This window comes from Prunus persica, chromosome G1 (genome assembly GCF_000346465.2).
Source record: "Prunus persica cultivar Lovell chromosome G1, Prunus_persica_NCBIv2, whole genome shotgun sequence".
NCBI lineage: Eukaryota > Viridiplantae > Streptophyta > Magnoliopsida > Rosales > Rosaceae > Prunus > Prunus persica.
The window spans coordinates 22,370,428-22,397,383 of NC_034009.1; the positions used below are offsets into that span (position 1 = coordinate 22,370,428).

At 37.2% G+C, this 26,956-nt stretch overlaps 4 protein-coding genes across 6 annotated transcripts; 2 read left to right on the plus strand and 2 right to left on the minus strand.

Annotated features, from left to right (window-relative positions):
• LOC18789881 (hsp70 nucleotide exchange factor FES1) lies at window positions 157-2,245 on the minus strand. Of its 2 annotated transcripts, XM_020569003.1 has the most exons (6): window positions 1,718-2,245; window positions 1,497-1,624; window positions 1,217-1,375; window positions 954-1,139; window positions 546-752; window positions 157-440 (listed from the first exon to the last, which is right to left on the minus strand). In XM_020569003.1, the coding sequence occupies exons 1-6, from the start codon at window positions 2,187-2,189 to the stop codon at window positions 417-419; spliced, it is 1,176 nt and encodes a 391-aa protein (XP_020424592.1). In that variant the 5' UTR covers window positions 2,190-2,245; the 3' UTR covers window positions 157-416. The 2 variants fall into 2 exon arrangements, with proteins under 2 accessions (XP_020424592.1, XP_007223010.1); XM_007222948.2 differs by having other exon boundaries at window positions 157-752; window positions 1,718-2,244.
• Window positions 2,436-6,029, plus strand: LOC18789473 (U2 small nuclear ribonucleoprotein A'). The gene is made up of 8 exons (XM_007224178.2): window positions 2,436-2,688; window positions 2,794-2,834; window positions 2,974-3,103; window positions 3,218-3,423; window positions 3,949-4,122; window positions 4,730-4,780; window positions 4,876-5,046; window positions 5,666-6,029. Exons 1-8 carry the CDS (start codon window positions 2,607-2,609, stop codon window positions 5,669-5,671), a joined length of 861 nt encoding a protein of 286 aa, XP_007224240.2. The 5' UTR covers window positions 2,436-2,606; the 3' UTR covers window positions 5,672-6,029.
• Window positions 6,062-8,658, plus strand: LOC18790649 (stAR-related lipid transfer protein 7, mitochondrial). Of its 2 annotated transcripts, none has more exons than XM_020569009.1 (5): window positions 6,062-6,978; window positions 7,056-7,232; window positions 7,340-7,423; window positions 7,520-7,601; window positions 7,676-8,658. In XM_020569009.1, exons 1-5 carry the CDS (start codon window positions 6,595-6,597, stop codon window positions 7,921-7,923), a joined length of 975 nt encoding a protein of 324 aa, XP_020424598.1. In that variant the 5' UTR covers window positions 6,062-6,594; the 3' UTR covers window positions 7,924-8,658. The 2 variants fall into 2 exon arrangements, with proteins under 2 accessions (XP_020424598.1, XP_020424602.1); XM_020569013.1 differs by having other exon boundaries at window positions 6,065-6,978; window positions 7,691-8,658.
• Window positions 10,476-13,505, minus strand: LOC18790707 (eukaryotic peptide chain release factor subunit 1-3). Its single transcript, XM_007222265.2, has 3 exons — window positions 13,376-13,505; window positions 11,057-12,540; window positions 10,476-10,975 (listed from the first exon to the last, which is right to left on the minus strand). The coding sequence occupies exon 2, from the start codon at window positions 12,497-12,499 to the stop codon at window positions 11,189-11,191; it is 1,311 nt and encodes a 436-aa protein (XP_007222327.1). The 5' UTR covers window positions 12,500-12,540; window positions 13,376-13,505; the 3' UTR covers window positions 10,476-10,975; window positions 11,057-11,188.

Below are 26,956 nucleotides of genomic sequence, written 5' to 3' on the forward strand. Positions count from 1 at the left end.
CATATTTGGCCTATATTTAACAGTTTATCAAGAACTCTCCAAAAAAGAAGAAAATGCAACAGAAGACACATGCAAGAATGCATACATAAATGTGGATATGTGCAAAATGAAAAATGAAATCACATTGAGCAATGCACATGTGCAAAAACGGAATGAATCTGGAAGGATATGAATGTATCAATATCAATTCATTTTCCAAAAAGATCAAGTTTAACACATAACATTTCTGCCCATGAAGTTTCATCTGTCAATCTATGTCTACGAGTTACAACCAAAACCTAGCCCTTAAATTTCTTCAAGGGAAAGACTACATCAAAATGTTCGATATATACAGATCCATGATCAAAAGCATCACATAAACACATGAGTACCAGACGTCTCCAAGTAAGTAATGTTGGTGAAGGATCACATTCCCATCATATGGGAACCCGCCATGCTACCTGTTGTCGCTCAGAAGAGTCTAAGTCAAACAAAATTACAGGATGCTTGTTCAGATAAGACTAGTAAACAGATTACAATCCAAAACCACTTAGTCCAGTAGCCACCTTTTCCAGCTTTCTATCAAAAATCTGCTGCACTTCACTCCGGAGTCTTTCCACATCCATCACATAATCCCTGTGCTCTTCCTCTACCATTAAATCCTGCAGCCGCTGCCTCAATCTCTCCAATGCACCATCCAACCCACAAAAGTCCTTAAAAACCAGAGCTTCAGTTGTCTTGAGTTGCAGAAGATTTTTAAGTGCAACAAGCGCCTGCTTATTTGCAAATGAAGAAAAACTGATTATCATTACTGGCATTACAGAATCACCTACGTTCTAGTCTAACCAATCAGCAAAGCAAGTGCAGTAAGCACATCAAAATATAACTAGAATGACTCAGGCATGTCATAAAGATGATAATTGAAATTCAGCAACAACAACAAAATGCAATTACACTAATGCTTAAGAAAAGACCTTCTCTTGCAGATCAAGGTCAGCGGATGATGTCAGATCAACCACAGACTTCAAGAAAATGCGACTACTGAAAAAGGGTAGCTCATCCTTCTCCCTATTTTCCAATTGACACTCAGCAAGATCACCCAGAAGGAACACAGCTTTTCTACGAAGTCTGATATCAATGCTTGATTCACTCATAATGTTCTACAAACAGAAATGACCGGTTTAGAAAAATAGACCACTCATTAAAATGCTTTGCTTTATTCATTTTAATTAGTCACCTGAAGGAGTAAATGCCCAGCTTCCTCATAGAACAACTCTTGGCCAGCTACATTGTTTCGGATTAAGGCCGAAACAGCATACAACGCTTTTGTGGCTTCTTCAGCAAAGTCAGATTTCACCATCTTCATTAACTTGGACAGTGCCCCAAGTTCCAGAACCTGATGTGCTTGCAATTTAGTCAAACAAGTCTTCTTAACTCCAACACCCGAAAGTAAAACCTCTACGCACACAAAACATTCAAAAAATTCAAAAAAAATTTATGCATATTGCAGAGCATACCTGCTTCTGAACAATTGGGTTATTTTGACTGGCCTTCCCAAGCACCCATGCAGCCATTTTCCTTGTATCTGCATCAGAATGATCAAGCTCTCGAGTAACCACAACAAGCCCCTCAAGTTTGTTCAAATCTGCAAGACCCCAAGTCAACCATTTCACTCACTTCAATTTACAACCATACAAGACACAAAATCCAAATAACAAAAATCACAAATCGCACCTACCATTTGCATTATCAATTGGCTCCACAAGTATCAGAAGCTCCTCCAGCGCGCGGTGCCGATCTTCCAGAGACAAAGACGAATTGCTCAAGTCATTTATCGCAACCTGCATCAACTGCGCATCAGACGGCGTCTTCAGCTCGTCCATGAGCTGCTTTATCTCGACCTGACGGTTGCTCAGGTCGGTAGGAGACAATTTCTCAACATCTCGCGCCGTTTCTTTCAATTGAACGGGATCGGAGTGGCCTATGGCCCACTGTAACATTCCTTCGAGCGAGGAGAATCCGCCGTCGGCGTCCAGGTCGGTAACGGCGGTGTCGTCGTCCCGAGCCTTAGTCTGAGTCTGAGTCTGAGCCAGAGCCTCCTCTTCTGCAGTGGACCAATATACCCCTCCCGACCTGTTAATATTTCGCTCTGCCCTCACCGCCATAAAAATCACCATCACCACTAACATCCATGAGTTCACGCGCTCCATCTCTTTCTTCTTCTTCTTCAGTGGACTGTGAAACAGACCCTGCTCCTCTCTTTCCCTTTTTAGTCTAAAAAAATAATTATACACATCATCGCGTACAACGTGCATCGTTGATCTTGGATCGGACGGTTCTTTGAAGTTTGATTGCGTGGCAATTGTTTTGTGCCTTTTAGCAAAACGGTGCGTTTTGAATACAAAACGACGCCGTAGCAGCCGACTAGGAGCGCAATTAACCAACAGTAGAGTGTGCCTGTGGCTTAGTTAGGTTTTCAACCACCTCCGAGCTCCGACTAAAATACACAGAGGATAGAGAATAGGGAAAAGGTTTAGGGTTTAAGGCCAGGCAAATAGCGAAGTAGCGAAGAGCAGCGAACCAAGACACAGAGAGAGAGAGAGAGAGAGAGAGAGAGAGAGAGAGAGATGGTGAGGCTCACTGCAGACTTGGTATGGAAAAGCCCCCATTTTTTCAATGCCCTTAAGGAGCGAGAGTTAGATCTTCGAGGTATTTTCTTTTCCCTCTTCCGCCATTCCCAATTCTCAATTCCTAACCCTACATTGATTGTGTTGGGGTTTATAATTCAAAACTCTTTCCCCTCTTTGTTCTCAGGTAATAAGATAGCTGTAATCGAAAACTTGGGAGCTACAGAGGTCAGCAATTTACTCAACTGAATTTGTTATCGTCTCAAACCGTAGTTTATTTCATGTAGATGGTTGGTTATTTATGTGAAGCTGCTTCAAGTTACTGAATTTAGTTAAGTGATATATGTTTTCCCTTTAATCTGAACAGGACCAATTTGACACCATTGATTTGTCTGACAATGAAATTGTCAAGCTGGAGAATTTACCCTATCTTAATCGTTTGGGTACTTTGATTATCAATAACAATCGAATTACCCGTATCAATCCCAACATTGGAGGTAACTGAAATACTTTTTTCACCTCACTCTCATGCCCAGAATGTTATCTTGTGTTAGTAATTTTATATGTTTTTTGTATGGTAAATATTAAGTGTTGAGTTGTATGTATTGCAGAGTTCTTGCCAAAGTTACACACCTTAATACTTACCAACAACAGGCTGGTCAACTTGGTAGAGATTGATCCTCTTGAATCCCTTCCGAAGTTGCAGTTTCTTAGCCTGCTGGATAACAACATCACAAAGAAACCCAATTACAGGCTGTATGTGATCCACAAGTTAAAGTCACTTCGGGTTCTAGATTTTAAGAAGGTGAAAAACAAGGTGAGTCATTTTAAGTTGTCAAACTCATGTTTTTTGTTTTGTGGCATGATGCTTCTTTTCTCTATGGTACCAATTATGAGCTGGTATAACATACTTATGGAACGCCCACTACTTTGTGTCTTAAAGTTGTTTATGGTTGATTATCTTTTGCAATTCCAACTATCATTTATCCTAAACCTTAAGATGTCAGCCAGACTTGTAGTTTAGGTTACTGAAAAATAAGTTTCTGTAATGTCTGCTCACCCAAACTTTGGACTACACACTATTATTCTTATTTTGTACCTTCAAAAAGCTTTGCTCCTTTCAAATGATTGATCTGTTGAATCAAAGGCTTCTGCTTATTTTCGACCTAGTTTCACCAAAAAGGTGGAAATATGGAATGCTCCCCCAGGAAAGGTCCTGGGTTCGAGTCCTAAAAAAAAGGTGGAAATATGGAAATCTGTTCTGACTATAAGATTTAGCTAGTGCCTTTTGTATCTATTTACCTGGATTGATTATTCTTTGGTCCTGTTCCATCAATCATAGGAGAGATTGGAAGCACAAACTTTGTTCTCATCTAAAGAAGTTGAAGAAGAGACTAAAAAGGTATCCGCAAAAACTTTCGTGCCAACTGAGGTTCCAAATGTTTCAGACGTTGCCGAGGAACAACAGACACCAAAAGTAGTTGCCCCCACTCCCGAGCAAATTATGGCTATCAAGGTAATCATAGCTATCAAGTTTTTACCTAGTTGCATCAATCATAATATTCTGTGACCAGGTGCTGGAAAACCATGTCTTTCTCACCTTGTGGCTGTTAATGAATGAATAAAAATCTTATTTAAATTTACAAGGGAGAGGCAAAGTTCACCATTCAATTACTTTTATAATCAAGCAGTGATGGTTTTACTTAAGAAACAAATTGTGTTGAATAGGCTTGGACTCAATGAAAATGAACAATTTGTTTTTCTTTTGAGAGAACCAGATTTTGGTTTGGGATGAACTCCTGTAAAGTGGTACATTGCATGTCCATACTAAATTTTCTGCTCTTCACTGATTAATCAAATCCTACTAGTAAATGTTGTTTGTATATTGGAGTGATATCTCATACACATTACATCAGTAGTCGCTTCAAGTAAAATTAGATATTTCAAGATATCCAATGGTGGAAATTCACAGAAAATTTTATTTCTTCTGGAAAAGTAGAAAATTTTCTCTTTTGTGATATATTTATTGTTTTATTTCTGGGGTTATTCCCCTATTTTATGGCTAATATGTGGGGTCATCTTAGGTTTTCTGTTGTTTCATGTATTGTTTCATCCTTGTCCAGGCTGCCATAGTGAATTCCCAGACTCTTGAAGAAGTTGCAAGACTTGAACAGGTGCTTTTCTTAACCAGAGAAATTACTCATTGTTTTCATGAATGTTTATTTCTTATTGTTTGTACATTGACATTATACTCGTTTTGCATGAGCAGGCACTGAAGTCAGGTCAGCTTCCTGCGGATTTGAAAATCTTGGATGATGATACCGAGACAAATAGTGTTAAAGTAAATGATGATAAAATGGAAGTCAATAGTGAAAATGAGGCTAATGCACCAAAAGATGTGGATGAACAGAAGAAAGATGAAGCAGAACCCATGGAACAGGTACCAATGTGCTTCCTATGACTTTTGAACTATCTTATCTTAATCTTTATTCTTTTCTTCATCTCAGTGATATTGTGGAAAGGTCCTTGTTTTCTCTAGGTAAGAAGGTGCATGCAAGTTTGATGGTAGTAGTGTTGTGATTCCAAATATTGCACCTGTAAAAAGAGAACCCTCTTTTAGAAGGAACAGGAACTGTGTTGGATTACAAAATTGTCATAAAGTAAGAGCATCGGGACTGGGGAGAAGTAAATAGGATACAGTTATTTTGAGCCTTTATCTGCTGATTTCTTCAGTTGAATTCATTTCACCTTAAACATACAATTATAGCTCCCATCAGTTTTGTAGGCTTAGGTTGTGTGCTAATTCTGTGATATGTTAGATTGTGTAAAAGGTTACAGATGAATCCATTTCAAGATGGATCTTTGTTGTAAATTAGTAGTATATCAGCATTTGTTGTGCAATATTCTGTTGTCTGTATGATCCTAAATGCCGTCTGTCAAGGAAAAGTGTTTGCACCTCAATGACCCCCCCTCCATTCATTGCAAGTAGGTTGGTTAGTTCATATGATATGATATTTTGTTGGTATTTATTGGTTGATTTTTTTTCTTCTCCCTTGCAGGAGTAGAAGAATTGGTTCATATTCCGGTAGCATAAAGCTTGTCCTATTTGAATCCGTTGGTGGCGACCGGTGTATTTTATGATTGGGAAATGCTGCTATTTCTGGAACTGTGTTCGATATATCAGGAACTTCTGCCTTTTAGACATGAGAACAACTCTTTTGCCGTAGTCAACTAATGCAAGTTTTTTTCCCATTCTAACATTTGTCTGGGAGGAGAGTGGGAGCCCGTGTTTGATTCAGATCTATGTATTCTATGATACAAGTTTTACTTCGAGATTCAAGTAGATTGCACCATTTTTAGTCCTGTTTGGGCCGTTATAGTTAATTATAAACTGTTTAATGTTATATATTCGTTTTTCTCTCATCTCAAATTTTCTTTAATTATCAAAATACAAACAGAAAAATTAAAAACATCATCAACTGGGTAAACATTGGCCTTTTTCCGTTTAGATGCGAAAACCTTTTTCCTGTTGATATAAAATAAAAAGCTTGATCAGATTAAGAAGGAAAAGGGTTGATTTTCTTGGTTTGGTGTGTCTTCATATTCTTTACTTGGAGGGGTTTGCTGTTGCTCTTAAATTGAACTCCTACAGATATCGTCTTATGATAACAATGGAATAAATATCCTTGTGTGATGGGGGAAGATCATACATGTTCAACCTAGTGCTGCCCATATTATATTCGTCACTTACATTTCAAGTCATTTCCTCTTGCAATGATCCCTTTTTGTTTCCCTGGTCAGTTGTTTCTTCATCAAGCTGTCTTGGAAAGAAGTGAAAACAGGAAATTCTTTGCTCCAGTGCCGGGGAAATTCTGTTTGTGCACATTGTGTGGTCTTGTGGAGAACAAGAGGCAAAAACCAGAGCAGCCAAACAAAAATTTGTAAACAAATAAAGCTGTTGCTGCCCTTTCATCTTATAACTGTAATTATGATAGCCCAATTGGCATTGGCTCTACTATGTCTTGTTGCAGCATGGATGCCACTTGTGTGCTTGAGTCTTCTAAAGGGATGGTCTTGGTCACGGACCTTATGTTCATGGCGCCTAACATTTCCCACTCTTTCCTTCAGCAGCCACAGGCACAGAGAGATATCATCCGAGTCTGTCAGCCGTCCTCGGCTCACAGCCACCACCTTCAGTGGCCAGTGCTGCACTCACCCACATCACGAACAAGAATGTTCTGAATTGAACGAGGATGATGTGAAGGTATTGGTTTCTCACATCGACGAGACCGATGGCGGTCCACCATGGAAGCTCATGATGGAGCGCTCTACCCCTACTTTGACATACCAAGCTTGGTACAGGGATCCACCGGTAATATAAACCCAATTATCATGTCCATTATTCACCACGAATGTGTCTTTCTTTGTAACATTGTTTTCAAATTTCAGTTGGGCCCTACGCAGTACCGTACAAGAACCGTATTCGAAAATGTATCACCTGAGTTGCTGAGGAACTTCTTCTGGGATGATGAATTTAGACCCCAGTGGGATAACACGCTCATTCACTTCCAAACTCTCAGAGTTTGCCCCAAAACTGGTTCCATGACTGTCCACTGGATTAGAAAGGTACAACCACATCTGATTTTACACAGAATTTGCTAGAACTATTGTGTTTTTCTCCCAACCCAGATTTTTTTAATTGCAATTAGGGTTTTTCTCCCTAAATGCCACAGCTGCCATTGTTCTGCAGTGATCGAGAATATGTCATAACCCGTCGCATTTGGGAATCTGATTCTGGATATTACTGCCTAACAAAGGTTTGATTTTGGCTCAAATATTTCAAGCTTTCTTTCTATAGGTCCTGTCCTGTGACAAAATGCCATCTGCTGATTATATGTTTTCTTATGTACAAGGGAACACCATATCCACCCCTACCAAGGTCTAAAAGACCAAGACGAGTAGATCATTATTATTCGAGTTGGCATATAAAATCAGGTACGTATTTTAGATTTTGGTATATTTCTGTTTACCCAGTAGAAATCTCTTTTTTGAGTGACAGACAGATACAGAAACAACTATTTCAGTGAAGCCTAGGAATGGAGAGCAGCATAAAATGGCATCAGAAGTGCTTCTGTTTCATCATGAAGATATAGGGCTCCCGAGGGAGGTTGTGAAGATGGGTGTTAGGGCAGGAATGTGGAGCCTGGTAAAGAGACTGCATCTGGGCCTGCAGACTTACCAAATGGCAAAGGAAAATGATGGGTCTCCTTCGAATTATGCACTTATGGCAAACATAACCACAAAGATTAAAAATTAGATGATTCCTTCCCACCATTGTTTTGAGTGGCAGAAAATCACATGTGCAAAAAGTGTAGTAAAATAATAGAGAGCTCCCTCAGAACTTGTAAAATCTTCAACATGACATTGATTTAGACAAGGCTGAAACTTATATATATTTGGCGTTCAATCATTGGGAGCTGCATCAAATCAAAGACACTCTTTTTCAAACTCCCAGTAAAACATTTTCTTTGGTCAATCAACTTTTTCAACTCAAACGTGATGCACAAAATGAAAAGAATCAATGAAAACGAAAGGGTACCAAAAAAAAAACACATCGAATCAAAGATATATGCACATATACATGTCAGAATTTGTTCGCATAGGGGAAAATGAAACGAAAGAATGGCTGAAAAGAAAAGACAAGCCACGGAGAATATCAACGAACGGAGAAATCAAGCAAACAAAGGGGGTTTGGAGAAGATGTCCCCTTCAAGTTCAGCCATTAGACGGCGGCTGCGGGATTGATTGTTATCGATGAAAATGAAGGCCCCTTTTATAGCCTAAACATCGTAACCGTGATGAACTCTAGACCTAACCCGGGTTGTTTTGTTGTGTCATTTTTGTGGGCTTGTGGTTTTTGTTGGGTCTATTTTCTTGTGGGCTTCTTCTTCGGTTCTTCTTTTCTTAAAAACTAGCTTCTCTGCAAGGCTTCCAAGCCTGCGAGAGTTTTTTTTTTTTTTTTTTTTTTAATTTTAATTTTAAATTTATTTTAGAATTAAAAAAGATAATGGGTAGTTGTGTTACATAAAAATAGAATATATTATCTAATTTTTCTTTTAATTAAAATTTTTTAATATGAAAAAGTGTTAATTTACCATATTATCCTCATTTAATTAATAATTTCAATTTTTAATGTTTGCATTAACCAAGGGTATTTTCTGGTATTTTGAATGTTTCACCATTCTCTTCCTTTTACTTTATATATATAGATAAATAAAATAAAATGAATGAAATGATGGTGTGTTTACTAATCAAGAATTGAATTTCACCTATAGAAGAGCGTTTACTTTACATCAAGGAATTGAAAAGTAAGTGAGGCCCACACAAAATTAGGAATTGAATTCTTGATTTTGGAGGAATTCAATTCTTGGGTAGAATGTAGTAGGGGTGGGCATCGGAACTAATGAATCGATCAACCGAACCAAACTGGACACGAAAAAACCGTGTTGACTAAAAAGTCAAAATCAACTCAAAAAACTGAACTGAACCGATTCTAACCGGATCCCGTTTCGATTATATACCCCAACAAACCGAAACAGGCCGAACCAAATCTGTTGAATTAAAAAATATATAATTTTAATGTTTATTTAAATCCAATGCTATATTTTTAATCTCATAACTAATATTTACCCAAGTTCAATTTCAAAACATCTCTCTTTTCTAGCCTTAATATTTCTTTTTGTATGAAATTGAATAATTTGTTAATTTTCAAGCCAAAAAAATAAAATTTCATTTGAAATTTGTATTAAAAAATAATTTGAAAAAATAATAATAATAATCCGATTCAACCCAAATCGGACAGTTTTATAATTTTTTGTTAAAATCGGACCTAACCGAATCGGGTAAATAATATCGAATTCGGTTCCAATTTGAGGCAAAAATCAGTTCAAACCAAACCGTGCCCACCCCTAGAATGTAGTATTTTAATTCCTAGATAACTAACCCATTAGGAATTCATCTTTTTTACCTATTATATCCTCACATAATTTTCAAATTTTCAAATTTATCATCTACTTTAACCTAACAATGAGGACATTTTAGTAATCATTACCACTCCTACCCCAATTCCATATGATTTAGTAAACATCTTCAATAGAAATTTGGAATTTAACTCCCCTCAATCCACATTGGTTAGTAAACAACTTCAACAGGAATCTAAAATTTAATTTTCCTCAATTCAACTCCTCCTCAATTCAATTCCTCATAATCCAATTACGGATTGGTAAACATGCCATGAAAGTATTAGAAATGATGTTGCTCACATCACACGAACTCATAAGATAATCTGTTTCATGTTTAATCATGTGACGGTCTGTTTAGCAAGTACATCTTAGTGAAAACTCAAAATACACTTCAATGAATTGTGATTAATTTATAACTTAATAGAGAATAATGAACTTGTTCATTAATTTATAACTTAATAGAGAATAATGAACTTGTCAATCTAACAAACACAACCGCTCATAGAATACAAGTTCAAATGGTAGGAAAATCTTTTTTTTTTTTATTTGATTCATTCTTTCAATGTTTTTAAACTTTTATCGAGATAAAAAAGGTGAACGTGAATGCAATATAAAAGGAAGATAACCAAAATATATTATTCTTAAAAATAGGAGAAGATAGGGAACTTGGAAAACAAAAGGCAACATATTAACATTGAAGTAAGAAAAATGACGTGGAATCAAGGTCTAAAAACATCGATTGTCCAAAAACACGGAAATTTTGATAGAAATATTGGGAAATACCAAAACAAATACGCATCCACTGAACAAAAATTACTTCTAACAATTTGAATCCCTTCTATCTATATTGGCCTTGGATAAATTGTACCAGAGGGATTGGCAAATCCAAATTTATGCAAATATTCAATCCACATACATTGCATATAAAAGCTCCAAAAGGTATTCATAGCACAAAGAAAAAAGGGTTTATAAGACAATAACCCTAGAATAGAACACTTTAAAAGATGACCACAAGTAGATAAAGTAGTACTAGTTAAAACATGATTATTCAGCCCGGCTATCTCACTGATGAGCCACAATGCTACTAGTAAATTGTTTTGACATGACACAACTGTAAGTCATAAGAAAACCACCAATAACAACTTAACCAAAAGCACTACTCCATAGACCAGAATCGTTCATGGGGTTCTCATAACATGGATGCATATGTTCACAAGGTCTCGATCCAAAGGAAGCAGCTCTTAGCATCATGTGCTCGTTCTGGATGATCGATATGCCCAGCCTCTTTTGCGATCCAGATGAAATCACCAGGTCAAGCTTTTCAGGATCAGATAACAATGTAATGTCCTTCAAGAGATAAAAGATGATAAAGGGACTGGTTATGGTTAAATAATATAATGTTACAAGATGAAAAGAGGAAATAGAAACCTGGATCAAGCCTGCGAAATTTCGTGAGCATGGCTCAGGAGCAGCGGCAGCAACCACGACTCCGAGCGCACTGGTGCAGGCTTTTCGCACCCCACCTTCCTGCACCAGTATTGGGGAAGAGTTGATTGATTGCTATTCAGAGTCATCATAAACTTCTCCATCGTCAGAAAACTCGTCAAATGACCTCATATCAAGCTGGTAGCGAAGAATTCCTCCAATGCCACCAAAACCACGGCAGAACTGTGACCCCTCCTGTGATTTGTTGGTGACAAACTCAAGAGTACAACCAAACCGCCTGTACTCATTAGCAAACCACTCCAACAGTGCCATCTTGTCCTGAACCTCTAATTCAGCGTTGGTAGAATCCCGGAAGTTGCTCTGATTGTTTTCCTGGTCCTTGTTGAAATGTTTAACTATAATCTCACCAGTAGTGGTATTTTTTAGCACATACCTATTGATGTCCAAACTTTCCCACACAATAAGAATCTCAACAGCACCCATCTCCAGAGCTTTTAGTGTGTCATCCACACCAAAAACATACTTTCCTGTGTCCTGGCTAATCTCCTCAAAGTATTTGCCTATCAAGCGCTTTTCCTGTATAAACTTCACGTTGGACAGGATCTCGGATGACAGCTCAATAGCCTGATTGAAACCATTCTCCCCTCCATAAGAAACATCCACCACATTCAGTATTTTGGCTTGCAGACGGGGATCAAACATATCTGACTGACTAAGCTCAGTCTTGAAGTCAGCTGACCCAGCCAATATTAATCCTGAAACATTGGGCTGGCTGGTGGCAGGATTAATATAGAACTGTGTGGCAAGCTCTGCTGTCTTCCTAACATAGTTGTGGCGCTTCTCCATTCGAAGACGAGCAAAACGTAGAGCTGACTGCCCTCCTCTTCCGTGTTTCTTTGGGAGGTCCACACTAAATTTATGAAGCACTTCCCTAGTGTTGCCACTTAATGTCCCAAAAAGTGTCCCATTACCATCCATGACAATGAAACCAAATTTGTCATCAGATTCTAAGAGTTCATTCAGAGCTTCAATATGAAACTTGTTGTCACAGAGGTAAAGAGACGCATTGATCGGCCTGAAAGGCTCAAAATCAATTGTGACCTTTTTTTCCTTCCCATCATCAGTTACAATTGTTCCCGTGTACAGCACCAGCCCATTAGGAGGAACCTTGTTGTACAGCTTGAGCCTCTGCTGAGCAGATGTAATTGCACCAAGAACAGACTGACGATTCACCCTGCTCTTGATGTTTGAAGCAGTTCCAAATTCATCACCAAGCATCTTAGTAACACGAGAGATTTGATCCCGCGGAGGCATGATGAGAGAAATCATGCTGGTTCCATTACCCCTTGCAGCTTCAAGAGCCTTGATCAGTTTCTTAATCTTCCATATCTCGATGTTCTTATCAGTCTCATGACCATCTGCCATTCTGAGGAATCACAGCAACAGCTGAAACAACAATTAATGGCCTGCAAGATACTATACATTTAGCGCAAAGGTTTTGAAAACAATGAAACCAGAGGAAATAAAGCCAACAGAAATAAGATAGGAAAAGAAAAGAAAAAAAGAAAAAAGGGACACGCAATTCACATAGATTTGGAGAAGAAGATAGAGAACCATGCAATTCACATTAAAAGGAGCAAGAAAGCAGACTACATAAACATGTTACCAGTAATTCTGAGAGTCATACAATCTAACTCTTAATTTTATAACATATCAGAAGGCCTCCACACCTATAAACTTCATACAATTTATCCAAAACAAGCCATAGCATTTATGTCAAAAACAAAAGTTTAGAAAGGGACAAATCAAATGATTTCATCTACGGCTATTATGTGTATGAGATGCATACACATGTCCAAAACCACACATCCCTCCACACTAATTAAGGACATCTAGCTAAAAAGGATAAGTACGTGAAATCAAACGAAGAGAAAGAACAATTATATGGCAAAGCTAACAAACAATCCAAATACAAATTCAACAGGAGACAAAATAATAGTCAAAAAACGCAATCATATGTGTGGATCCGCAAGACTATCTCAATAATCATATGTGTGAATCCGCAAGAACTATCTTATAAACAAATAAACGCCTATTGACTGCAAAAATTTAAAGGAAATTGTCAATCAAGCCATGAATTCTCACACGAAATACATAAACGCAAATTCGCAGAATCAAGTAAATTCGACAGAAAACAATCAGCAGATCCAAAACAATCGAGAGAAGAAATCGCATAAGCCTGAAAACGAAAAACCAAAAAAGAAGAGAAAATTGAAGATGATAAAAAGGGGAAAGGAGCACCTGATGGGAAAGCACGCAGCCGTGAGAGTCGAGAGTCGAGAGAAGATATCAGCGGACGATATTTTTTTATATTAAGGGAGAGGAGAGATGAAGGCGGCTCTCTTAATATATAGCAAGTCCCCTGGTGCTGGAGCCGATGGGCCTAACCCTAACCCAGGTTTTGAACCGTGGTTGGATTAAATCAACTCGTCCGGTCCACCACCCATTTGGAATTTTGGAATTTTGGAATTCTATAACCGACGTTACTTCCTCGCGGGGAATTTTCACTCGCTACACGACCAACCACTGGACTGGACTGGACTACACGCTACACCAAGTAGTCGTATGTTCAACTTTCAACGCTTTGGGTGAGGGTGCTCTCCATGTAGACACGTCACCAGTTTTCAACCCGGACTTCTCTTGGGCTTCATTTGCCAACTAAACCCAGCTTGAGTTTAATGGGTTTTCTTTTTCGTTTTTTGTTGGATAATGGGGCTTTTTATTTATTTAGGCGTGATGGAAGTTGCAGAGGAAGAATGAGGGCCCATGAGCCCATGCGGTTTTCCTCGAATTCCGTACGTGCATGATGAGACTAGAGTTTGATATTTCATTGTATAAATTTGTAGCAACATTGTTAGTTGTTAAGCCCACTTGCACTTAAGTTCGAATTTATTTTTCGATAAATTATATTAATTTAGATTATTATTTGTATTTAAAAAAATTATTTTAGGTATTACATGTAGTGGCAACTAGTAACAAGACTTAATTAAGCCTATTTGATTTTTTTTTTTTGGGGGTAAATTTCACTTTACTACTCGCAAATTTTTCGAATGTTATACTTTAATACCTAAAGTTTTTTTCCTGTCAACTTTGTATCCAAAATTTGATTTTCCTATCACTTTCATACATCCGTTAGTTAAACCGTCAAATCTTCTGTTAAACGATGACGTGGTAATTAATAGATTCATGTGTACTCACCATATTGTGGCACATGGATTAAAAAAATCATCAATAAATAAAATAATGAAAAACAAAAAAATTTAAATCATGAATATGTATTTAATTTATTTATTAATTAAAAGAATAAAATTTTCTATCTCCTTCATCTTGTCACCACCCTCCTCTCTCTCTCTCTTCTCTCATTTTCTCCTGATTCATGCCATGCCTGTAACAACCCGGTCCTTAACTAATTTTTAATTATTAATTTATTAGAAGAAAAGACAATTATACCCCTAGAATATTTTAATGGGATTAAAGTTGACTTTTTGACCGGAAAGAAATTTAGAAATTCCGATTATGCTGTTGCATAGAGCGCCACGAAACGAGTCCGTAGACATGTAGTGGGCTCAAATCCGAGTTGTATCGAGGGAGATACAATCAAAATACGTTGAAAGGCAAAATGGTAATTTGCCAGTCAGATTTTAAAACCCCTCTCTCATCCCCTAAGCACACAGACCTCTCTCTCTCTCATCTCTCCCCCTCTCTCGCCCCGACCTTTTCTCTCTCTTCGAACCACCGTCTTCGGCCATGGCAGAGCACGAGACCGGTGCCAAAAGCACCGCCCCAACCTTGCCGTCAAGCCCCAGCCCTTCCCCGATGCCAGCCACTGTCTGTTTCACTAGAAAAGGCCCGAGAATGAACGATTTTTCATAAAATTTCGCCGGCCTCGATCTCTCTCCTCCGGTCGCCATTTTCGGCAAGCAAGGTATGAAATCTCATCTACTCTTCAAGTTCTAGCTTATGGTTGGGTAGGATTTGATCAATTTCTAGTGTTGATAGCTCAATTCTGGATTCAAAGTTTGGCCAAATTTGGGGTTGAGGTTCCGGCCATTTTCTAGGGTATGTCTAGAACAAAAGTGGCTCCAATGGATGTTCTGAACCTAGGGTAGGAAGCTTGGCCCTTGATTTTGAGATTTTTCCTGCGATCGTTATCGCTTTGGACACCCACGCATAGCCAGTGCGTGTGGTGGCACATGGGCACTGTAGCAAAGGGACATTGTGTGCCGATGCGATCCCTTAATTGTCACGAGCGCGTAGGTGTGCTTGGATTCCAATTCAGATGTCGTTAGAGTCTTGAACGGATTTTGCCTATTGTGCGATTTCTGGGTTTGATAGGTTTGGATAGTTGGATCGAACTCAAATTTACATATGTTGTCTCCCGTATTTCTAGGATCGTAGAGGATTTGACGGATCGTGAATCGGAGTCCCGGATACTCCGAAATAGTGAATCCTAGGGCTAATTAACCATGATCATCCGATCGTGATTAATCCGACCGTCCGATTCGGACAAAACTTGCAAGATAAGGTTATTTAAATGTAAAGAACCTATAGGAACTCTTGTATTGATATTTGGAGGTTGTGGACCCCACAGGGTCCCTGGTTGATCAATATGGAAATTTATCGCTTATTGGGTCTTGGATTTTCTTAGACCATACCAACCATCCGAAAGGTTTAAATGAGCATAGGATTGGTCCTGAAACTCATACATGTATTCTATTATGGATTTTTATGGTTATGGAATAAACATAGATATGTTTATATGTAGATTGCTAAATTGTGCATAGTTCTATTATTTGCTAATTGGTAGTGTATTATAGTATTTGATGGAATCTCTAGGAGAAGTGATTATTTATTTAGTTATTTAAACACTTATTTAACTATTTGTCTAATTATTCATTGCAACTAAGATTATTATTATAGTACCAGGATGGCTTGCTAAACGAAGTTCAACGTGATTAATAAACTAATTAAATACTTAAGTGCGTGTCGATGTTTAATCCATATACTCAGTAGCTGAAAATGACGAATCATGGATCTTGGTTTTATCAAAATATGGTATATATATTTGAAGTGTAGTTGAGAATCGATTTGTGGGAATTTTGATATAAAAGTCGAAAAACGTATTTGTGGAATAAAGGATAAATTTGTGATAAGTTTCAGATATAGTTTTTCAAACCCACCACAGGAGTAACCCCTAGTTGCCTTTGGAAACGGATTTGCCATTTATGACAATGCTCCACGAGTTTCGAGGACGCCTGAACCATGTGGTGTGAGGAATGCGACTCAGGCTAACTAATGATCCCCTAAGGCCTGCGATGATGCGGCTCGGTTAACTTTGTGTTTCCGAGACTTGTGAGGACGCGGCTCGGTTAACTTTGTGTTTTCGAGACCTGCGAGGATGCGGCTCGGTTAACCTTGTGTTTTCGAGGCTTGCTTGGATGAAATTGACAGACTAATATTGGAATTGACGGATTGTTATTGGAATTGACAGATATATGGAATTGACGGAATGGATAGGGTAACGTGCGGGTGAAGAGTTTTCTAAGATAAAGAATTTTATATAAATTACAACCAATTTCCTAAGCTATGAGTTTGTCTTATAAATTAAATAGTAAAACCTATATTTCAGTAAGTTGTTGTCATTGACATTAAGTTTTCACTTGATCAATGTTATTTTTATACTTTTCTTGTTTTCCTACTTTTCGATAAAAGTTAACTATATATATACATATATACGTATGTATATATAATTGGGTTTTATGTAAGTTTTAAAGGAAAGGATAAAGGCGTCTTTGGCAGTTGATCATTTTACTTTTTGTTTCTTTAATTTTATTTTCATCTTTGTGTTCATTTTATATATATGTATATATATATATATTAATATAAGCTAGTAAAATATAATTGAGTTATGAATTAGAGGAAGTTCAGTGAGTGGCTTGCTTGTGCTCTGAGCATTAACTATTCTAGGAATTGAGCTAATTGAGAAGTATATATTTTAGAACTACGTGTGGCTTGATCCCTGGTATGGGGTACGTAGGCAACCTAGAATTATTAGGTGCAACCACAAGGTCAAGTGATTATAGAAACGCTGTTTAGTTAAGTTTATTTGAAATATGTTAACGTACTTTTGTTGAACTAAAGGTTTGGGCCAATCTCAGTTGGCAGAACAAATTATCTAATCTTAAGAGGCCTGATGTAATGATAGAATGGCAAGGTTCATTTCATGCCTTTGATATTTTAAAGTTTAAATGTTTATTATCTCATAGATTTATATTAGAAACTGAGGACTTTCTTTTATGCTCGAAAACTGGTTGAGGTCATGAGAGGTTGATTGACAAGTTCCAATATTTGAGGAAAGTTTATAAATTCTTTATTATCATCCTCATTTGTGAGCCTATTATGATATTGTTTGGGTTAAGTGGCGATTATGGTATATATATAAATATGTCAGTCCCAGTTTATTTGTACTTATTCTTTTTTTTTTGCTTAGTTTTTCATGAATAAATCGTGTTAATACCGTTGGATGTTGATATGGGACGTATGTTGATTGTATGAATTCCATTGTTGGTACATGCTGAATGGATGGGGATACATACATTGTGTTTTATACATGTAGAAGAATTTGAGAAATGATCAAAATACAAGGGAGACTCTGCCGAATTTTCGGCAGAAGTCAAACTTGTAATTAAATTGGATTTTAGTTAGAAGGACAATTTAGTCATTTGTGCCCGACACCCTCCAGGTTTCAAACACGCAAAGGGTTCTACTTGAATTCCAAAGTGGAATTTGGGTTGGGTCTTGTCAATACTCGTTGCCCCTCTCTCTCTACCCCACCATCATACCTCTTTCTCTTCCCCAGCAACACCTCACGGCCAAATACCCAAGCCCCCTACCTCAACATTCCCAGTCAAACCAAACCCAATACCGTTGCCTTGCCACCATTAATGACGATAGAGAACTCAAAGAATTTACAAAGAAAGCAGTGAGGAAATATAAGAAAGAAAGAAAACCACCATGGCTAGCCGACAAGATCTTCAAATCGTGGGTCTTCTTTGGGGATCTAGATGTATTTTGAATAGATCCATACGTACGATCACAAAGTGGTAGGAACCATTATTTGATAATGGCATACACCATACAATCTCAAAGTGTGTACGTTTTGAAAATTTGGGTTGTTGGTTTGTAAAAGAACATCATAGCTGGACTTGACGGAGTTTGAAAATTTGTGGGGTGGAGTTCGGGTCGAAGCTGAATTGGATTGGATGGGTTTGGTGGATGTCTTTGTGGAGTTGAGGTGGAGGTGGTTGTTGAAGAAAGAGAGGAGGGAAGATAGGAGGAGGGAGAGAGAATAGGAGGGGGTGCAGGTTGAGTTTGTGGCTGTTGAAAAGAGAGAGAGACAGAGAGACAGAGGCGGGTGAGGGTTTTTTTTTTTTCCTTAATTATATATTCTTTCAATCCACATGGCATAATATGGGTGAGGCCACATGGACCCATTAATTTTCATGTTAATTTATTAATAGAAGAATTGACATGTATGACAGTAGTAGGAAAATCAAATTTCGGGTACGAAGTTGACACAAAAAAACAAAAATAAATAAATAACAAAAAAACTTTAGATATTAAAGTCTAAATTTCGGTAAACTTGCGGGTAGTAAAGTGAAATTTACCTTTTTTTGTAGGGAAAACATAATTCAAATTGAAAGAAGCATGATTTCAAGTATTCATCCACAACCCAAACTTCAAAATCATTTGACTTGGCCATGGTCCACAAGAGGTATTAGTCATATATTTTTATCTTAATCGAGTAGTCGATTATTAGTGACGTTGATATTTAAGAAACAAAATATAAGTTCTCAATGGCTCAATTGATTATTAGTGACTTTGATATTTAGGTAACGTATTTGCTTTTGCTTGAGCATATTTCTTAGGTTTTTACAAATAATTTCATACAAAATTTTGGATTAATTGGGTCGGCAAAAAATAATAGACAATTTTATTTGTAATTAAAGTAGAGTGCTAGTAAACGAACCCTAAAATTAACTGAGTACACCCTATAATCTAAGTACACCATAATATTTTAATCAAAATGTAAAATTAACTAAGTACACCTTATTTAACTATAAAAAATATCCCTGATTTTTTCTTAATACACCCTATTTAGACTTTCGTATGACTATTTGTTGGAAGTTAAACCAAGCCCACTTTAATATTTTTAATCACTGTTGTAAAACCTATAAACCTTTTCTTTCTTTTTTTGGGCAAAGAGATTATCATTAAGATAAAGGCAACCAAACAGTACATACATAAAGCCATTGGGAAGGCAGGAACACGTACTTCAACCAAACAGCCAGGAGAAGAGAAAACAACAAACTAGAGAAAAAGACAAGTAAAGAAGCTCAGTTAAACGGCCAGCCACTAGGACGCCACCAAAGAGTGCACATCAGCCTCTAACCAGCAACAACCTACAATCTAGTAGGACAAGGTAATCCATCCACCTGCAGAACAAAAACCAGGGAAGATAAGGGTGTGTGAATCTAGACTTCCTCGCTCATCCTCCTCCATGCATTCGCCGCAATTGAATCGACTATTCCATTTAACCAACGAGGGATCCACTGCCAATTATAGAAGTTGAACTGGTTACAACATCTTGTAACAGTAGAAATGACAAGATAAATAGACCACACGCTCCTACCAATTCCGTCGTTTACATTTTGAACCAGCTCATTTGAGTCTGTCTCAATGATGATGTGGGTGGCACCCAAATCAGCAGCCAAAGAAATTCCTTTTAACGCATAATGAGTCTCAACCTCAAGCATAGAGGCTGACAATCTAAAGCCTTCATAATCTCTCAAAAAAATTTCATCTTCATCTCGAATCACACCACCCAAACTAGATTTCATGCAGACTTTATAGCAACTTGCATCAACGTTAACCTTGCACCATCCATGGGGAAAATGAGACCAAGTATTCTCAGATGTTATACTAGAGGGAGCATGCACCATCGACAGAGTAGTCACAGGGCTTGACGCAAAGTGGAATTCCCCAAGAATTTGTCTAATTCTCACTACAGATTGATTTGGGCATACACCCTTACTTTCAAAAACTGCATCACACCGGCTGCACCAGATAATCCAACATGTATACGCAATCAGCGCAAGAGTCCTCATCCTTTCTAGCTTATTTTGATTTTGATTCCCCAACACACTAAGTAGCCACTCTTCCATAAAGGTTATGCTCTAACGGTCAACTCTGTAATTTAATGCCACCAAACCAAACATATTTCGCCCAATTACACAATAAGAACATATGCTGCTTTGATTCCGGCCACTCGTGACACAAAGGGCATAAAGGGCTGGCTCCCAAGTGCCTCCTAAATAAGCCCTCCTTCGTCGACAAACAGCCTCTAACAATCCTCCATAGAAAATTCTTGAGTTTGGGAATCAAGTTGGACTTCCATATAATCTTCCATAACTTTGGACAATTTTCCCTTGAGCTAGATGGCCGATCATGATATTGGGAAGGTGGAGCATCAGTCATAATATTATATCCAGACTTTACTGAGTATATCTCATTCCAGTTAAGAGGCCAAATAAGTCTATCTCCTTCATCGCCATTTCCAAGTGGAAGAGAAAGAATCATTCTACCATCATGTTCATATATCATGTCTTATGCTTTCAATGTTCCAATCCTTGGCGATTGGATTAACAATTGTGGTGATAAAAGTTTTCAAATTCACATCATGGCCAGGACTGGGGTGAAGAATTGGGTCCTGATTGCAAGGTAACCATTTATCAACCCAAAGCCTGACTCGGATGGCATCAAGAATCTGCCAACGAGTTGTAATACTTCGAAAAATTAAAGGTGGACTTTCATATTTCAGTGAAAATAGTATTATAGTGAAGAATGATTATGGGTATTTTATCAAGTGATTTTGGATTGAGACTATTGGATTAAGTGTGTTTAATTTCAAGTTGCACAAAAATGTCGTTACGTAACATTTGTGAATTTTTCAAATGACATTTAAGACATTGAAGTGAGACCATTATGATTCTTAGGTAGTATGATAGTGGTCGACTCAATGAATGCGTAGGAAATAGTTTCTGAATTTTGGGCTAAAATGACCAAAATACCCCTTATGTGCGAAAATTACCAAAATACCCCCTGTGTGAAAATTACCAAAATACCCTTGTAGGCCAAAAAAAAAAAAGCATCTGAAATGTGCAGGGCATCAACCCACCATTCTCCCATTCTTTCCCCCTTGCCTCAAGTTTTCAAATCCACAATCATTTTGGAGTTGAGTTGGTATAGGTGAGTCATTGGCCTAAGGGTGAGTTGTCCACCTATTAGGAGTGAATCATCCAGTCTAAGCTAAAGATAATGATGATTACTCTAGGATATTATTTTAGAGGGGAAGGAGATGGAACTTGGGTGTGGAAGAGAAGGAAGCATAGGAGGAAGAAAGGAAAAATCTTCTAAGGAATTGGATCAAAAGTGTAGATTCAACGAATCCGAGAACTTTCGAATGGTAAATTGGTACTTTAGCTAGCTGGACATGAGGTAGGGTTTCTTGATTTCCCGATGATTGGGCTATGTCACTTTTAATTTTGGTGCTTATATATAGTACTGTAAATATGAATATTATTGTTGTTTTGCTCGGTGAATATTATTTGATGTTCGATGAAATTCTAATTGATATTATGTAAATATTATTATTGATGTTTCTCCATGAAAATTGTTTGGTGTTGAGTAAATATTATTATTCATTTGATTAAACTTGAAATATTATTGTTATTATCTATATAATTATTTAGCATAGATAAATGATGTTTGAGCTGCATTACGTATGCACCATAAATACGGTTGTATTTTGGATTTGTGTTTGGGTCGAGGTATATCTAAGGGTGGAAGAATGCCTTAGATATATTTGGAAGAAAAAATATGTGGAATATATTCAGGTGACAAGAGCAAGGTTTGAATATATTGAGGTGATGGGAGCAGGGGCTCTAATGAAAAGTGAAAGTTGAGACATTCGTATACAAAAGAAAAATTGGGTAAGGGACGGATGGGCACTAATTTATATTTTAAGGTATTCGGAGCCACAATAGTAAAATGTATGGTATGAGACATGCAAGCTTGGTGCCCTAAAGTACGAATTAGTGAGATTAGAGGGGAGTGACTTCTTGGCATCACCGCATATGCAAATTCATTTATCTAGTATGGTTGCATAACTTATGTATCTTGTGTTGTTTGATGCATGACACTCTGATTAACTGTGATAGCTGACCTTGAGGTGTTTGATGGTACTCTACTGGTCATTAGAATGCTCATACCCTAATAAATTGTGTAGGATTCAAGGCGAAGTTTAAGGAAGCGAGTTTCAACCAAGCTACTATGCCTTTATTGTTGAATTGTGTAATTAGTATTTGTAAGTAGTCAACCGTTTGTTAAGGATCTTAGTGTGTATTTAACTACGAGTTACTGTGACTCTGATTCTGTGTTGTTAAGTAAATTTGCATTATTTGTGACTTTATCTCTCATCATATCATGGTTGTAGGATTTTATTCTTATGACTATGGTATGACTCACACCCTGATTCGGGAATATTCCTTATTCTCAAATCTGGTCGTGACACGAGTACCCTTCAAAATAACTTCCCTCCCCTCCAAGATGCTCGACCAAGCCCAAGCTCCTTCCAACTTATCCAGTGTACCTTCTTTGAATCACCCGTTTGCCCCCACCAGAAGTTAGCAAGAACACTATCAATTTTCTTGCATAGACTGTTATTATTTGAAAGGATTTTAAATTTTAAAACTTTTATTTTCTATTTTAATTTTTGGCTAGTTTCTTCTATTTATTATAGGAGTTACAAATTGTTTAATTTTCAGTTTTTATTTTCTATTCATTGCCACCAACTTTTATGGTTAAATGTGTTTGGAGGTTACGAGTTTTGGGTGCCTATAAAAGGCCACTCCTCCTTCACATTTCAAAATACTACAATGAGATTTCTCTATTCTCATACTTTCACATATTCCATACTTTCTATATTATTTTTGGGCAACGGTTCTGTGGCTTGGAGTTTTCTATCCGACTGTGAACGTGCTCATAGCGGATCTTAAGCCTCCGTATTTGGGTCGTATCTTAGAGTCTTGTAGACCGTCATTACCTACACGTAGGGAGGCTACAAAGGCTTTAGGACAGCGTCTTTGACGTGCTTTCACTATACCAGGCTTGCTTTCTTAATCTTAACTTGTTTTATTTATTTGTTTACTTGGCTCTTTATTTTACTTTACTGTTTAATATTTATTTTATATATTATTTATATCTAACTTATCCAGTGTACCTTCTTTGAATCACCCGTTTGCCCCTACCAGAAGTTAGCAAGAACACTATCAATTTCCTTGCATAGACTATTATTATTTGAAAGGATTTTAAATTTTAAAACGTTTTATTTTCTGTTTTAATTTTTGGCTAGTTTCTTTTATTTATTATAGGAGTTACAAATTGTTTAATTTTCAGTTTTTATTTTCTATTCATTGCCACCAACTTTTATGGTTAAATGTGTTTGGATGTTACGAGTTTTGGATGCCTATAAAAGGCCACTCCTCCTTCACATTTCAAAATACTACAATGAGATTTCTCTATTCTCATACTTTCACATATTCCATATTTTCTATATTATTTTTGGGCAACGGTTCTGTGGCTTGGAGTTTTCTATCCGACTGTGAATGCGCTCATAGCGGATCTTAAGCCTGTGTATTTGAGTCGTATCTTAGAGTCTTGTAGACCGTCATTACCTACACGTAGGGAGGCTACAAAGGCTTTAGGACAGCGTCTTTAACGTGCTTTCACTATACCAGGCTTGCTTTCTTAATCTTAACTTGTTTTATTTATTTGTTTACTTGGCTCTTTATTTTACTTTACTGTTTAATATTTATTTTATATATTATTTATATCTAAAAGTTTTGAATAAGAATTTTATAAAAAGGGAAAAACCACAATTTTTAATAACATAGACTCCATCCCCCCCCCCCCCCCCCCCCCCCCCGGGGAAAAGGAACATTGCCATAAGATACATAGGGATAGCCTACGCCACAGACTAAATTAACACTTCTCTACCAGCCTAACAAAGGAGTCTATGATGCCACCCTTGCACTTTGCTCAAAATTCTATCATTCACAAAACATAGGACATCTTTTTTTTATCTACCCCTCATGGTTCGGAAACCTAAATACTTCCCCAGGTCCATCGTAGTGTTAACTCCCAGAATGGCTTGCAGCTGGGCACGTATAGGCATAGGAGTGTTAGGACTAAAGAACATGTTCGAGTTCTCAAAATTCACCAATTGTCCAGACATTGAAGAATTCTCTCCATTACTCTACAATTTTGATCTGAAGCCTTGAGGAAGAAAAGGGAATCGTCCGCAAAGAAAAGATGTGATTAGGTTAGACCCTCCCTATTGAATTTTATTCCTTGAAGAAGGCCTATGCTCACAACACAGTTTATCATAGTTAATAGCACATCAGTTATAATAATAAATAGATATGGGGAAATGGGATCCCTCTGTCTCAGGCCTCTTAAGGGTTTAAAACTATTACCCTTCTTGCAGTTGATAAGAACCACAAATTCTACCGAAGTGATGCAGCTCATAACCATTTGGACCCAAGCACTAGCAAAACCCATCTTTTCCAGGACAGCTCTCAGAAAATCCTACTTGATTATGTCATACGCCTTATTCATATCCACCTTCAACAGCTGATAAGTCCATAAATATACTAATTTATGTACTCTTTTTACTTTGGTTTTGTAAGAGAATTAGATTTTAAAAGGGCTTATTACTTTATTTTTCTGATTTTCAGCTTTTCTGCGCTCTTAGAAGGTTTTTGAGGGAAAATCAACTTTTCGGAGGAATTTTAGCACAAGACCAATTGGAGATGAAAGCTAACATCTTGAAGTTCAATCTATGATTTTTCTAGAATTTTCTACTAAGCCAATTGGTACAGTATTACAAGTAAAGTTAGCCCACGTGCAGACAGGACAGTTTCGTACATGTTATGTGAATGTGAAGAAACGGAAGCCTTTCCGAATTTTTCAAGTTACGTGCTATATATGGTTGGAAAGATAAGACATTTATCTTTCTAAAATATATTTTTAATGATTTTTCTACAAGGTCAAAGATCCCCAAATAGTGTGAACATTGGGCTGAGCTGTATTTCCCAGTGGAGTTAGGAATTGTGATTTTTACTTTCCTATTTGGATTCCTTGTTTACCAAGACTTCTTGGACGACTTTTCAGTTAATTTGAGGGTTTAGAACTCTGATATAAGTGATATAAAAGACGAGCCAAGGCCTGAAAAAAAAGCATTCACGTCCTAAAGAGATCAACGGCGCAAGAGGAGAAAGCTGCGAACGAGTTCTTTCTTTTCCTTCCTTCTTTTAATTTTCAGTTCTTATGTATTTATTTTTGAGTTCATCCAAGACCATGAGTAACTAATTTCTTGTTAGTTAGGGCTTAATCTTGAAGCCCTAAACATGATTTCAATTTTATAAACAAGTTTAATGGATTTTTAGTTTCTACAAGCGTGATGATTTCGGTTTCTCTATGTTATGTGAATTCTGATATTTTGTTTCTTTGAGTAGCTAACTTAGAAGCATGTATTGGAATTAAATTGTTGTAGAACATAGGTCAATTTCCATATTGAATGTGTTCTTGTTTGCAACGAATAATTGGGTTAAGAACTAGTTATGAGAAATCGATTCTTGAATTCCTAATAACAAATGCCATGTTTTAGGGTTTTTGTGACACTCATATTCTCTTTGATCTTAATGGATTCTTGATTGTTAATTTGAGTAAATGCCATACTAGATTTCAATTAAGAATACACGTATTGATGTAAATGCCATACACTTTACATACACTTAAGAGAGAACCATACAACTTGAGTCAAATGCCATGATCTTGTTGTGAGTGTCGTCATCATATGCTTGCTAGAAATTGATTATCTATTGTTGTTTATGGATTGATTGATTGTTTGGAGGTGGATAGTAAGTCCTATCTATTGTTCTTGATTGATTTTAAACCAATTTCTCTTAAACTCTAATTTAAATTCTCTTTTGTTTCCTTTTCCTTATTTTGTTTGATTCACAAAAACAAATCAAAACCCCCCTTGGTGTTGGCGTGTGTTTGGAAGTCCTTTGTTTTGATTTTCATTGCGTGACATTGACAAACATCTCTTTAGATTACAATCTCCGTGGGATCGACCCTTGCTTGCTTACTATACTATCATTTGATTTGTGCACTTGCAAGGTTTTAATATTGTTGTTAAAATTTACCAACAACAGCATTTCAAATATTTTTGTCTTCCTTCGGATCTTCAAAGAATGGAAAGTTTTGTGAGCAGTCATGATAAGGTCATAATTTCACACATTTGCATGCCTTCTTTGCTTAGTAATTTTATTTAGCTTCTCTTTATTTTGAGTCTCTTACCTGTGTTTGTGTGTTTTGTAGGTTAAGACAGCAAAGGGATGACATTTGATACAATTCATGCATGTTAAGGGCTGAGTGGCACAAGAGGAATATGAGCTTAAAGACAAAACCAATTTGAGCCACACTCTTTGTCAGTCCAGTTTCGTAGGTCATCGTGCAGGCCTCATTTTAGCAACTTACACAGGTCGGATGAGGAGACATCCTTGATAAAAGTTGTTCCAATAGGTGTCTATTATAACATCTCCAAATTTCAAACCAATTGGATAAATCTGGAGCCCTCAGCACGTAAATGACTGAACCAAGTTCACAGAAATGTCATGTTGGCTGCCATCACATTTA

Coding starts and splice junctions, on each gene's coding strand:
- LOC18789881 (XM_007222948.2), bottom strand. CDS start 2,189: ATGGAGCGCGTGAACTCATGGATGTTAGTGGTGATGGTGATTTTTATG. Junction 1,376..1,496: donor ACCCAATTGTTCAGAAGCAG/GTATGCTCTGCA, acceptor CAAGCACATCAG/GTTCTGGAACTTGGGGCACT. Junction 753..953: donor ACCTTGATCTGCAAGAGAAG/GTCTTTTCTTAA, acceptor GCAAATAAGCAG/GCGCTTGTTGCACTTAAAAA.
- LOC18789473 (XM_007224178.2), top strand. CDS start 2,607: ATGGTGAGGCTCACTGCAGACTTGGTATGGAAAAGCCCCCATTTTTTC. Junction 2,835..2,973: donor AAAACTTGGGAGCTACAGAG/GTCAGCAATTTA, acceptor TAATCTGAACAG/GACCAATTTGACACCATTGA. Junction 3,424..3,948: donor TTAAGAAGGTGAAAAACAAG/GTGAGTCATTTT, acceptor CATCAATCATAG/GAGAGATTGGAAGCACAAAC.
- LOC18790649 (XM_020569009.1), top strand. CDS start 6,595: ATGATAGCCCAATTGGCATTGGCTCTACTATGTCTTGTTGCAGCATGG. Junction 7,233..7,339: donor CTGTCCACTGGATTAGAAAG/GTACAACCACAT, acceptor TAAATGCCACAG/CTGCCATTGTTCTGCAGTGA. Junction 7,424..7,519: donor GATATTACTGCCTAACAAAG/GTTTGATTTTGG, acceptor CTTATGTACAAG/GGAACACCATATCCACCCCT.
- LOC18790707 (XM_007222265.2), bottom strand. CDS start 12,499: ATGGCAGATGGTCATGAGACTGATAAGAACATCGAGATATGGAAGATT.